The 14,705-nt window shown below is 42.1% G+C and overlaps 1 protein-coding gene across 1 annotated transcript in view; it reads left to right on the forward strand.

Moving 5' to 3' along the window:
• Positions 1–112: 112 nt before the first annotated feature.
• Positions 113–14,705, forward strand: part of CLCN1 (chloride voltage-gated channel 1) — a 108,226-nt gene continuing 93,633 nt past the window's right edge. Inside the window, exon 1 of the mRNA XM_035140599.2 lies at positions 113–1,130. Within this exon, the coding sequence (XP_034996490.2) occupies positions 1,080–1,130 (51 nt within the window). The 5' untranslated portion in view covers positions 113–1,079. The remainder of the gene's footprint in view (positions 1,131–14,705) is intronic.

The following is a 14,705-nucleotide window of genomic DNA, read 5'->3' on the forward strand; positions in this document are numbered from 1 at the left end:
CCCCCCCACAAGGTATGAGGGACAGTGGACTGGCCCCCTGCTGAAAACGTTTGCTGACCCCTGAGCATTCAAAACAGGCATCCTCCTTAGTGACACCTGTGTAATCTTGCATTGCACTTGGTTGATTTTACAGGAGAGGAATGTGGTTTATGATAGCTGTATAGAGAGGGTTCTGACCTCATGTGACCACACTTAATCTTTTTTAAAAACCGCCATGCTTGCGTCAATTTACCCCCAATAAGTATAGCACTTCTTAACATGGTTGCATTGGATCTGATGTCCTTTCCTCCATACGGTTATCTGGCCCACAGCATACTTTGAATTTGGAGGTTGCTTATTAAGAACATCTAATGTCTTAATTTGTAAATACCCAAATTAAAGGATTTAAAAACCAAAGGAAAAGCCATTTAGGTTTTTCAGAAGAAAACAGCCAAAGAATAAGGAAAATTGTAGCCTTAGGGAAAGTGGAAAGGAAACACTTTCACAAATATATTATGAGAACAATCTGTGAAGCCTGTGGGATTTAAACTTAGCTTCCCAGGGGATGCTGTTGAGAGTCTGTCAACAAGGGCATTCGAAATATACAAAGCTTTGGATTATGGGCTGTAATGGTAATAGCCGTGCATTGGCACCTTTGCCACTAGAATATCCTTCTCAGTCTAATAATTTTGGTCATTCTTCATTCTTCTTTCCAATGCTTTTTCCATGAGTCAAGCAAATGTCGACCTCCGGTCCACCTCCACCAAAACCCTACCGATCACCCTTCCAGTTCTGGAATCATTGGCCTTGGACAGAAACAACCCCACTGGAGCCAGGAGAAAGAAATCTTATCACCTTTTAATTTACTGGGCTGACTCAGTGCCAGAGCAGCAGTTAGAGGCATTAGAGCAGAGACACAACTACTGTGTCAGAGCATGAGCAGAACCAGGGTATCTGGTTACACATCCCCCCCACAGTGAGCCTTTAGCTGGAGCACTCGCAACTTCAGTTTTGTCCCATTCCATGATCCTGTAACTGGGAAGCAGAAGGGAAGGCACCTCCCCCGGGATGCCCAGTTTCCCCATTTGCAGACACTGGATATGACTGGGGACAACCGTCCAAAAAGGACTTTACGGTATCAGCAGACAGTGGTGAGTACACTAGTGTTGCATATTTCTCATTTACCTTGGGCACCAGCCAGGGAGCCTTCCAATTGTTGTCTCGTACCCAGTAATACTTGAGAACCACTGTTTGGGATGCGTTTAGTTGTCCAAGCATCACGGAAAACCAATGTAAAACGTGAAAAGTCATTCCTACGCTTTCTGGGTGGAGAGAAAATCCTTTGATTGTTTGAGAGGCAAAAACAAAAAACAGCGTTTCTCTCTCCCCAAACAGATGTCCAAGCAATTAAGTTCACTTAAGAGATAACTTGCAGTTTGGTTTTTGCCTGTGCTGGATCGGGAGGTAAGGTTGTTTGAGGTTAGAAGTTAGAAATAGTGCCATTTAGCTTCCAGTTGAGGTGAAAAGTTGCCCCAGGATAAGGAAAAGGCAATAAAACTAATGCTTGAGTGCTTCAATCTTTGTAACACCCGTTGCAGTAAAATTACTCTTCTGTCTTCCATCTATTGTGCTGGCAGCTATAATGTTTGAGTGGTTTGAGGTTACATTAGTATTCTGTTCTATGTTGCTAAGCAGGAAAATGTTCAGCTCTTAGATTATGGATTCTGTTTTTATTTGTATAATCTTGGAAGATTCCTTTCTCCAGGGTATGCATGGGGAATTACTGATGAATATTATTGAAGGTGTCTTAGCTACTTCTTTGAATGATCACTGCCAGTGACCTGTATACTGTAATGCAAAATAATGAGTGCTCTGTGTTGTTGTGCAGAAATGATTAAGCAGTTTGCTCAGACTGGCAGTGGTTATCCAAGGTCTTGGGCAGAGGTCTTTCCCAGCTTGTTACTGGAGAGTCTTTTAACTGGCGATACCTGAATGGTGATTCTGTTTGCTGCCTTGAGCATGTCAGTGAAAAGGCATTATTATCAATCTAAAAAATTAAATTCTCACCACTCCAGAAAAATTTGAATGATGGAATCACAGGAGATGGACAGATAATGTGGGGAAAGTGGTTGCATGACACATTCGTTGTATTTGCATGTTTTTAGATATACTGTATGCTGAGAAAATCTTTGGTATACACCTTAGAAACGGTGTTAGAAATTCAGATATAGAAGCTACGTGCCAAATGACTCTTTAAACCAAGGTTGCAGCCACCAAAACGGAATGTCTAGTTGCCATTTTGGGACAAGATGGCTCTACATTCTTATTTTTCAAATGATGGACTGACTGATTGATTCTCAGTTAAACATCTGGATAGTTCAGATGACAATCTTGAGCTAGGCTAAGAGCTTTGAGAAGAAAAGTTACTTGATCCAGGGACAGTCCATATATACATATTGACCTATACAGACTTATTTAATAATAATAATAATAATAATAATAATAATAATAATAATAATAATAATTTATTATTTATACCCCACCCATCTGGCTGGGTTTCCTCAGCCGCTCTGGGTGGCTTCCAACAGAAAAATAAAACACAGTAATCTACCGGTATTAAACATTAAAAGCCTCCCTAAACAGTGGTGACTGCTTCTGCTCAGGCTGCACAGAAAAAGCATTTGGCTCTTGAAATTCATTTTGATGGTGCAGGTAAAATACAACTGATAAAATTCTACAGGTTGTGGTATTAGTGTGTGAAAACAGTCAAGATCTAACGATCCCCAGGCATGCACCTCCAGATGGTGGTGTCAGGCACCATCCTGGCACCCAGGTATCTTCAATTGGTTGCAAGTGGCCGATAGCCAGGTGCAAAATGCACCTGGCTCCTGGTTAATTTCAAACACTGGTTAGAAACATAACTTGTTACTTAAATGTTTTGGTAGTAATGGAACAAACTAATAAAAATGTTGAAATTGTATTGGTTTGTAAATTTCAATTAAAAATAAGCCAGTTATTGGCAAGGGATATCCTTTCTTGGGGCAGGATATTGGACTAAATAGCCCACTGCAGGCCTCCCTATGCCACACCAAACAATAACCCTTCATGCATTCTCATGGCATAGATTCATTTCAGTGGATGCGGTAGATCTGTGGAAATGCTGTTAGCGTATTTGGGCAGTGGTGTTTTGTGGACATAATAAAGGTGCCATGCCCATTAAAAGTTCAGTGGGATAGTGTTTGTTATGGAAAGGATCGTAGAGTGGGCCTACAGTTAAGACTGCGTTATTATAGGTTACCAGAACAAGCGATATTTAACAGGTCCTGAGAGAGACTGACAGGCCATACAGTAATTCATAACATAGCAATAACTCAAGGCAGCTTTATTGCATTACAGTTAATGCCAAATACCCAGAAAAGCTTCAGCTTGAAGCCAGGGATACTTTGTGCCAGCTGTCATCCACTAGGCTCATTTTTTCTAAAGGTGAAAATAAAATAGTATAAAAATTTAATCACATTGATTTATTCACACAAAGTGAAGCATTTTGGCATAGTTGTGATGTGGGTTGGGCTATGAATTGGTGTAAGTTTCTTCTTCAGCTGAGATATTTGGCCTGTAAGTAGGGGCTGGTTCAAACCAACAAGCAGTACTTGTGGCTATGAGGGTTGCCAGGCTAATTGGTATATTTCCTTTGGGGAAAGAACAATTGTACTATCTTAGCCAATAGTCCTTGCTGTGTTATTAGATGCCTGCTGAATACTCTCCACCCAGAGACTTGAGTTGGCATCCATCTGTCTTGAGCAACTATCAACTACACACTTTTAAAATCTTGCTGATTTTATCTATTTACTGATAATTATTTTATTTTTGTATATCGCTTAGAGATTTTTAATGATGTTTTACTGTTTTTTTCTAAATAAATAAAAGCCTTCCTGTGTCTGCAAACAGGAAAACTCAAGACACTGAAAACATGCCCCATTCGCCCACAAAATGGAGGGAGCTGTTGTCATGTATTTTTACATTTATTTTATGAATTTGTTGTTAGTTGCCTTGAGTGCTTTTTAAAAAAAAAGCAGAAGAGAGGGATTTAAAATAATTGTCATGCAGGGCAGCAAAAATAGCTTGAGCTGGCTCTGCTGTATATGAAATACATCACTGACTCATTTGTGTTTTGGAAATGCTTTTTGAGAATGGCGACTCTCTCTGTGACTCTGGTGAGTGTAACGTTCAGTAGACCAGACACCAGTCTGAACTCAACCACTTTCATGCAAGCATCTCAAATGTAAAAGAGAAACACTGGCACCACTTTATGACACATTCTGCTCAAGGCCACATACCCTACTTTATAGAGGTATGTCCCCTGTTTGGAGAGTAGGGAGGGTTTAGAAGTTTCCCAGTTTAACACTAGGGTAGCAGGCTGAGGAGGCACATAAGTCACCTCGTCATGAACTTCTTTGCTATTGGAAGAGGCATTGCATTTCTGCTTAAATTACTGTAATTTTTAAATCTGCATCTATACTTGTAAACTAGTATATGTACATATTCAAATCCGTGACCCCTTTTGTCTCTTTTTGGGAGATGCATTTCTTCAATTTTGGCAATGTGCTTAGTGACCAAACTAAGCTAGAGACTCCAAGTTAATCAGGACTAATGCGGGATTTCAATTTCCAGTGTTCGTTATGGACAGATCACTTCCTTGTGAGGTTTAGACATGTGATGTTTTTGACTTTCCACATGAGTGGTGGACCGGTTATGACAGCCACCTCCAGAGATTCCTGGATTTCTGAAGGGCACTGAATAGTTTCCAGTTTGCATAAGTGGTACCCTTGTTGAGCCCTGGTCACTCTGTGTGGAAGTCGGAGAGGACCTGGTAGAAAGGGAAATACCAAATAGCTAGAAGGAAGAAGAGATTTTTGATGGGCTGTGCAGGCAATCTCAGTGCATCTTATTTTGATGCCCAGCTGTTGCTGGACACCCTTTTAAAAAGTGATAGATGAGATCTTATTAAAGCTCCATTTATATAGTCCACCACTTTCCCCTCATGCTTAAGACCTCGCTGTGGTGGCCGCTCCCTTTGCTATTTCAAAGTTGCAGGAACTATTTGCCATTTTAGGGCTGTTTGGAAGCTTTAGCCAGCGCCAAATGCAGCTGTCCATGTGTCAAGCTATATTTCTTTTGGGTGTTGGGTGTGTCCCAGTTTCTGTGCCATAAAGGAATGGCAGCAGAGAGTTCTCTCAACGGGTGGTGTAACAAATCTACTCCACTTGCTGAAAACAGCTGATGCCATTTTTACATAAACTGTTTTTATTTGTACACCCATATAGGATGAGAGAGGATCTACCTCATTCAACCTTAAAGCTAATATTGCAATTTCAGCCTTGTTAAAAAATGCAATAGTCACATGTAAGATCATGGAAGTCTTTTTATTTCCGAACACCTTAAGTTGATTCAGACCATCTCCAATCTAGAAATGTATGTCAGGGCTCTATTGATCCATTTGTATGGTGTTCTGTATATCTGTGGTCCTTCATTCTCATTTTTAAAGCCTGAAGTGGGCATTTGTTTAGCTAAGAACTATCTCCAGCACTGAGAGATGTTCAGGGAACCAAGATGGCTGAGCTTGGCTGTTCCAAAATATGCTGGCAGACAAATATGAAAGCACTCTGGTAACTTCCAAAATGGATTATTGCTCTAGACACCCCACATTAGTCAAATGTTTAGTCATTAGATGCACTGAAATAAATGAATATGACTAACTTAGGTTCATTAATTTCAGTTAGTTTACTCTGAATAGAACTGGGTTGAATACAACTCAGTGTTTCCTGTTTGTTATGTTCCTATTTATTGTTGGATCTAATATTACCCAGCTGATATTTTGACCACATGGAATGCTCATTGTCTTTCAGGTCTGAGCACAGGCAATAGAGAGTTAAGGTATGCTAGAAGTAGCAGCAGCACCACTGAACATTTTAAGAATCCTAAGTTACTCCTGCATGGACAAGGGCAACAGCAAAGTCCTCATTTGGTTGCCGGGATAATTTCAAGTTGTTAACAGTGTCTCAGGTTGCTTCCAGACAACCTGTTTGTTGAGCATTCATCCTGATTTGCTTGCACAAGATGTGCAGGGAGGTTAGATGAGGTCAGCAATTTAAAGAGCAGTCTTTCTGATTTGTTGTACAAGAGCACCAAATCAACTTTTAATTGTGTGCAAGCTGAATTTGCTGGAATGTGATTGAATCCCACTCCAAAACAGTGACCGTCTTGTTGTTAGTGCCCTGTGAGTCAGGTTTGACTAATTTGCACTAAAAAAGGCAAACTTACTGAATGTGCCGCTCCCATGTGACCAGGGCAGTCTCAAGCAGGTCGGGCGCCCTCGCACTGAGGCGCTGAGATTGCTCCGGCGCCCCCGCAGCGCGCAGCATGGCTTTTGCGCGGCTTCGCCACGCCGCACCCCACCTACCGGCCTGGCACCCCGCACCACTGGGACTATACCTAGAGCCGGCCCTGCATGTGACACTTCTCACTTGATTAGGCACTTCATCTGAGTGTTTCCAGCCATTATATACCAGCTTCTTAAGGTGTAAGGGGGGGGGGTTAGAGTCCCTACCTCTACAGCTACTTCGTTCCACACTGGGCAGCTTGAAAAAGTGCCACTGAAATTTTGATAAAGGTAAAGGACCCCTGGATGGTTAAGTCCAGTCAAAGGCAACTGAGGTGCGGCACTCATCTCATTTCAGGCCAAGGGAGCAGGCATTTGTCTGCAAACAGCTTTCCAGGTCGTGGCCAGCATGGCTAAACTGCTTCTGGCACAACGGGACAGCATGATGAGTGTCAGAGAGCGCACGGAAATGCCATTTACCTGAAATTTAGGTACACTGAAATTTAGGTCACCTTCATAGAGAATCTCAAGCTGCTGTTGAGCAGCTATGCATGCAGGACAAGGAGCTGCGGTTGAGCAGCTTCTCAAAAAAGTCACTTGGGTTTATGTCTGGGGGTGGACAGAGGCAGAGAAACCATTGCAACTACATAAACCTAAAGTGGCTATTTGGATCCCACACTTTATCCAAAAATCACTCTGAATATTCAACTTTGATTCCTCCTTCCTTCTTTGAGTTGCCCTTTGTTTGGCTTTATTATTTAATGCTAAAAGGTGTATCCTACCAGCTGGCCCGGATATGGCATCTAACCAACAACAGAAATAGATGTGCAATAAAAAGTGATTCAAACAATAAAATATTAAACAAATGAATAATTCAAGCAACCTTACAAAGTATTAAAAACAGCCAGCCAGCACTGGAAAGAGCGTTCCAAACAGCCAAACTAAATGTGCGCCAGATTCCCAAGATCAGGAGCCCTCATTTGTGCTGAAAATAGAAGTAAGCAGTGAGAGTGAACACTTAATCTGGAGGGGAGAAGCAGAAGGCAGAGGATGGGTTACTTAGCCCTTACCCTCCTGCTGCTGTTCGCCTGCACTTCTTTCCCCCATCATTCATCCCCAACAAGCACATCTATGCAGCCCTGCTTTGATAGCCATTCTCCTCCTAGCTTGGTCCTAAACTACTACTACTACTACTACTTCTTCTTCTTCTTCTTCTTCTTCTTCTTCTTCTTCTTCTTCTTCTTCTTCTTCTTCTTCTTCTTCTTCTTCTTCTTCTTCTTCTTCTTCCACTCGTAGCTGAGTAAGATTGTCTTCCATAAACATGGTTTTAACAATGAGTCCGTAAGTGGCTGTGGAGGCCAATTCTGGATCCACAGTGGGGACATTGGTTTCCGGGCAGGAATTGATCACGGTGTGGATTTGCCAAGCGTGCCTTCCTTCCTCTTAGCACGTTTCTCCCTTGTGTCCTGAGTTTGAGTGTCTTCAGAGCCCATGACACCTTTGGTAAAGGCTGTTCTCCAACTGGAGCACTCGCAGGCCAGTGTTTCCCAGTTGTCAGTATTTATACTACATTTTTAAAGATTTTGTTGACCACCAGCATTACGCTTTCCATTTTAAGTTCGGAACAGGAATATATTTACTGGCTGCCTGTCAGTCCTCAGTGTACTGTCCAAATTGGCCTCACTCATCAGGGAGCAAACTGAGGAGGAAATTGTTTCTTGTTGCTGCTTGTCTTGTCTCTGACAGTGAAGCCACCTGAGGCAGGGCCTCATCTGAAATTCTTAGCATCCAGGGAGCCACATTGGACATCCACGCAGGCTTCAAAGGTTGACACCAAAGGGTGAATTGAAACTAACTGGGTTTCACTGAAACTCTTGAGGACAGGTGAAACGTGCTCACTTTTAAATACCTGGCTGCTGCATTCTAGATAGCCAGCCAGCTGAACAACAAATTGAATCATTATGTGTGGGTGATAGCTGGCGGGCCGGCTGCCTTCATTGAAGAGGCTTCCCCAAAAGAGCAAAACACAAGGATCTGTTTTTGCACAATCTTTATTTCAAATGATAGATATAAATGCTTTCTAACAAAACTTGTCCATGCAATTTTTTTAAGTATTAGGTCTGCACTGCGCTGTCATGTGCAAACAGTGGAAATAAAGCCCAAAACCCACAAGTTGTATCCATATATGTTGGTCATGCCCAGTGGATCCCCTCTGAATAGGGCTAACATTGGATTCAGCTACATATCTTAATACTTAATTAATTGCAATGTGTAATTAATTCATTGCAATGTGTATGACAGTCATGAAAACATGTTTGCTAAATTCCTTGGCCTCAAAAATATGAGATTCAGTGTCATGTTCACTCTTTCAATGGCCTTATTTCATGATCCCCCTGCAACTCCAGTGCATTGTGGGAAATTTTAGGAGAAGCTTGTTCAGTGTAGACAGAGCCCATCTATCAATGGCAATTCCTTCATGAAGTCATTAGTCGTTATATTTATAGTACATGGCTGGCCGACTAGGACCAGTTGAAGATTTTGACACACTTTTCATAAGCAGTTTCATGTTGAGTGCATTGCAGGAAGTCATCCAAGAAGTTTCCACAACAGTCCTCATCTTGTTTTTATGCTGCGATTTGTTTTTGTTTGTTTGTGCTTTGAGCTCTTTGGTTAGCAAAGGATAACTGATTAAAACTGCACACTTCCTTCTGTACCGTATTGCATTGAGAGTCAAAACTATTAATTCCCAAATGGGAGCCCTGTCCTGATCACCATCCTGAATGCACCAAGATACACCTCACTGCTGTTAGTACAATTTGATACCCCAGACATGTGATTTCCTTGTCAATATTCCTTCACCTTGTTTGCCCGGGAGACTAATTTTGCATGACACTTTTCACAGTTCCTGCCACAGATCATCACAGAGGCTCACATCCATAGTTGGTCTCTAAGGTGCTACTGGAAGGTATTTTTCTATTTTATTTTTATTTTGTTTTGACGGCAGACCAACATGGCTACCTACCTACCTGTAGCTCGCATCCAGGTTAGTCAGGTGAAATTGTTCCTGTAAGCTGTCAGTGGCTTGACGTGCCTGGCTCCTTGAAGTTTCTTTACAGCTGCTCCACAGGAGAGCACTAGACTCCCAGTGGAGTTTTAAGTCACATTTTAAATTTAAACCCCTCACATCCTTAAATGTGGCAACGCTCGTAGCTTTGGACCAACTCATTTTGCAAACCACATTTCAGCCCCAGGGATGTATAAATAATTGTTCCTGTAGTGTTACAGAACATTTTGTTAACTGGGTTTACTTACTAATTTCAGAAATCCTGTTATTAAAGATTCTCAGTGTGGCACAAGTATACCTACCGTATGTTTATTCTACAGTAAATCCAACTGAGTTCAAAGGGGCCAACTAACAAGGGGGCAACTTCACCATGAAAGGGAAGTGAAGACCAGTATTAGGGAATGCTACACAGGAGGACCATAATATACTACCGTGTTTCTCATATTATAAGACACGTCTTATATTTATTTTTTCCTCAAAAAAACACACTATGGCTTATTTTCAAGGGATGTCTTATTTTTTTCCTCCTCCTCCTGCCGCGGCCGGCATTGCTGCTGCTCCTATCACTATGTCTTATTTTTGGGGTATGGCTTATATTCCTTGAATGCTTAAAAATCCTGCTATGGCTTATTTTATGGGGATGACTTAAAATATGAGAAACAGGGTATAACAGAAAACAGAGCAAACTGGGATGAGATATTTTAAAGTGCCAGCTCCTCCTCACTATCTTTCAGAGTACATTTAAAACCAGTGCATTTGACATTCATTGTGCAAATAAATACTTTGCAAAACTGCTTCAACCTTGTGGGGTGGGCATGTCTCCTCTTGGTTTTTGCTGTCAGATAGTGGGGTTGTGTTACATCTGTGAAAGTTGAGAGATGCTTTGGATATGACTTGTTTTCTCCATGTTTACGGCATGGGTAAAAATTGTAGGAGAGGAAAACAACAGTGACCTTACTGTGAGTGTCTGCTATAGACCCCCAAGCCAGACTGCAGATTTAGGTTATGCCTTCCTAGAGCAGATTACCAAACGTTCAAAAAGTAGAGATACAGTAGTCATGGGAGACTTCAACTACCCCGATATCTTTTGGAACTCAAACTCTGCAAATAATGTACGGTCCAACGAAAGTCCTCGATTGCCTCGCTGACAATTTCATTTCCCAGAAGGTGGAAGAGGCAACATGGGGGTCATCTGTTTTGGAACTGGTCCTCGCCAACAAGGAGGAACTGATCGACAAAGTGGAAATACTGGATACCTTGGGAAGAAATGATCATGTCCTCTTGGGTTTCATGATGCAGAGGCAAGAGGGAGAGCTGAGTGCAGTTGGACATGCACATGCAGTTTGGACTTTAAGAAGGCTGATTTCAAAAAGCTTAAGGAACTACTAGGTGAGATACCCTGGTTAGAAATACTCAAAAAGAAGGGCATCCCATTTTATGATTCTATTTTAATTTACTCAACATGAACAGCCAGGTCTGGTCAGATGGTTTACCACCTCCCCTTTCCAATATGTTTAATTCTTTCTTTCTGAGAAGATGCTCTATATTCCTCCTTCGTTTATGTCTCTCCCTCTCTCCCACTTTCCCCTGAGGAATATTCTAAATTTGCACACACAGTCACTCTCCATTAGTATATATGTATGTGTGTGAGAGAGAGACAGAGAGAGAGAATTACATTTCACTGCTGTATGCCTCCCTGGCTGCGTCACTGCTGCAAGACTTAGTTCTAAAAATATTCCACCATGCTCTGCTTCTAAGGGGTAGGGTGGGGATCCTCTGGCACATTGTTCTCTGCCTGTGTGCTTCAGAAAATAATATTGGAGGGTGGAAAAGGAAGGGAGGGCAAGGGGCAGAACTGACAGGGGATCCCATTGCTAATTCTAGCCTTGGAGAGAGAAAGGCCAACCAGCCGGATGAAGACTGAGCCAAACTATGCAAACAAGGATACAAACAAATGCCAGGTGTTTGCTCCAAGCAGTGGAGAAGGGATTGAGACTTCTCCTCATGCTGTGGTTTGGTGGGATCAGACATTACATGGGAGTTATTAAAAAGTGCTGTGAACTGCTCTCAAGGAAATATTGCCAGGATCTTGCACTGCAGGGGTGGGGAAACAATGGATGGTGCCCATTTCGTGGAGGCAGGCAGGGGTGGAGAAGGGAAATGGTTTATGTTTTTGGTTGTCTGCAAGAGGGAACTGGACTTGCCCACTTTGCTCCTTGGCCTCCCTTGTCACCTTTCTGTTCACCATGGCCAGATTTATAATGGTGCAAGTGGTCCAATTGCAGCAGGACCTAAGTAAGCCTCTAGCCCTGATGGAAGGAAAGTTGTCAAACAAAATGTGTAGGCAAGCTTCTACATTATTTCTGCGAGATAAGCCAGCCTGATTGCTCCCATATGTCAGTGTTTTTAGCTAATGAGTGAGGTGATGGATGAATTAGTTATTTGAGCAATAGGCTATAGGAATTCCTGGTGTCCTAAAAAGCTATTGTTTTGCCTTCTTCGGTGTACTTTTCTTTCCTGCTGCTTTTTAGTGCACTTTTCTTTCCAGTCCTTGGGACTTCAATAGTTCTTAAAGATGTAATGGAATCACCCATTGTCCTCACAGGGTATCTGTTGTGGGGGAGGAGGGGAAAGGAGATGGTTAGCCGCTTTGAGACTCCTTTGGGTAGTGATAAAGCGGGATATCAAATCCAAACTCCTTTCTTTACTCCAATGTGATTTTGGCTGAGAGAACTTACTCCCTGCAAGTTAATTTCCGCAAATGCATAATTTCCCAAAATCTAGTCATTGAGAGTTCACAGTAAAGCTAATTTATAATACAACAGTCTACATATTTACCCCCTTTTGCAGCTGTCTTATGCCTCCTTCTGCATAGTGAGGCAGGTTAGGCTGAGTGTTGGTGAATGACCCAAGTTAAGAAGGGAGCAAAAACGACAATAAGTAAGTTTAAAATAAGAAGCTGCGCGTGCTCAGAGTATTTCCTTTCTGTTTGTTAAGGGTGCTAAAATGTTTTTGCATTCTGTTGAGGATTGTGAAACTGCACGTGCTCAGGCTATTTTTGGTAACTCACAGAAGCGTACGTAATAATAAGTTTGTCTCAAAACGTATTTTCTGTTACCTTATTTCATGCATTCCTTTTGGGGGGAAGGGTCCCGCTATTATGAGGCCTGCACCAGGGCCCCCAACCACTTTAACCTGGACTTGTTGACAACACTGTCATAGTTGCCTTTGGGGTGTGCAGGGCTAAGAAAGAGATACCATAATGAAAAGGAAGAGCAGGGAGCCAGCAGGGTCTATTTAGCTTCTGGTGAGTTGAACTGATGCATTTAAGAAGCGATTGCTTTGAAGACAGACGCCCCCAATTCCCACCTCCAGCCCCCAGGGCTGCAGCCTTTCTCAGTTTCCTAGAGGCTTGAAGAAAATTAGTATTGAACAAAGGCTTTATTTTTTACAAAAATAACTGGATTCTTCCAAATGTATTAAAGGGCATATGGGAAAGAGGATGGAAATGCAATGTTCTGTTAATTGCACTACTATAAACTTCACAGCGCCTTTTCCATTTCATCCCCGCCCCCCAAAAATGTGCCAGGTTAACTACTTGAGATGAACAATACATCAGGGTTATCACCCTTCCTTCAGTAATATGAGTATAACAAGACTGGGTTACTTTGCATGCCTCTTGTAATATGAGCATAATCATGCTGGATTCCTCCACACCAGCATTAGTAGTGTATTATTATTTTTAAGGAAACTGGAAATCACTTTTGGAATAAACCTGAGCTGGAATGATCATGAGCTCCTGTCCTTACTGCTACATTTTGCTTTTGAGTTGACGTATTACACACATTTCAACAGTGCTTTTTTTCCTTTTAAAAATGTTTAGGGTACACTCTCATTTTGACTCAATAAAATCAGCATTTTATAGTTCAAATCAGGAAAAATAAATACAGTAAATGGACAAAAGTACAAAGATTCTCAAAATGTTTAGGGGTCTGTGTCCCTGTCCCCGTCCCCTAATAAAAGCACTTCATCTCAGTCACTGCTATGCTATAATCCAGGTACCTTCATTGTTTTCTATGGGGAAGCAATCTACTTTTCCACCAGGGAAGACCAGCGGTAAAGACAAAAACAAACCAAAAATCAAAGGGTGTTTAGCCTTTTATTTGACTAATGGCATAGATCCAATTTCCTAAATGTCAGTCCTTGCTACATTCCTCGATTAAAATATTGGAGGCAGGCTAGTTTTTCAAACAAACATGAGTTGGATGGAGCCTGCTCATTTTTGGCTCATATGCCGGGTTCTACAAATATTAGAAGCTTTCTGGTAAAAAAGGGGGGGGGGAGAAAATGGAATTGAAGGAATTGGGCACAGCAGAGGGGACACAATTCCCCTGTGAACACCCATGCCTGAGATGACTTAGGTAGTTATTGTTAATTCAGACATACTGAACAGTCTGAATTAGTGGCTCCACAGTTCACCGCAAGAAAGGGCCAATAAAATAAATAAGGCAAGATCTCATTCTTACACTCATACCAAGTAGGAAAGAAAGTCCTTCCCCCCCAAAAAATCAATGTGTTAGTCTTTAAAGAGCCACAAGACTCTTATTTTTGCTGCAACAGACTAACCAGGCTTCCATTCTGGAAATCAAGCTGGAACTCTGCAGGACTGCTTTGCAAGAGAATACATGTAGTCGTAGGGACGCGGGTGGCGCTGTGGGTTAAACCACAGAGCTTAGGGCTTGGTGATCAGAAGGTCGGCGGTTCAAATCCCCGCGATGGGGTGAGCCGGACCCTGCTCCTGCCAATCTAGCAGTTCGAAAGCACAACGTGCAAGTACAGTGGTGCCTCAATTTAAGAATTTAATCCGTTCCGAAGGCACCTTCGTAAGTTGAAAAATTCGTAAGTCGAAAAACGCCATTGGAAACATGATTTCCCATAGGAATGCATTGGAAACTGAAAAATTCGTAAGTCGAAGCAACCCTATCTAAAAATTCGTAAGTCGAAAAATCCCTATCTAAAACCGCCGTGGTTTCCTTTCAGATGTTGAGACATTCATAAGCATGCGGCCATTACCCCCATTCATAAGTCGAAAAATTCGGTTGTCGAGTTGTTCATAAGTCGAGGTACCACTGTAGATAAATAGGTACATCTCCGGTGGGAAGGTAAACGGCATTTCCGTGTGCTGCTCTGGTTCGCCAGAAGTGGCTTTGTCATGCTGGCCACATGACCCGGAAGCTGTACATCAGCTCCCTCGGCCAGTAAAGCAAGATGAGCGCCGCAACC

The sequence above is a fragment of the Zootoca vivipara genome, chromosome 16, assembly GCF_963506605.1.
Source record: "Zootoca vivipara chromosome 16, rZooViv1.1, whole genome shotgun sequence".
Taxonomy (NCBI): domain Eukaryota; kingdom Metazoa; phylum Chordata; class Lepidosauria; order Squamata; family Lacertidae; genus Zootoca; species Zootoca vivipara.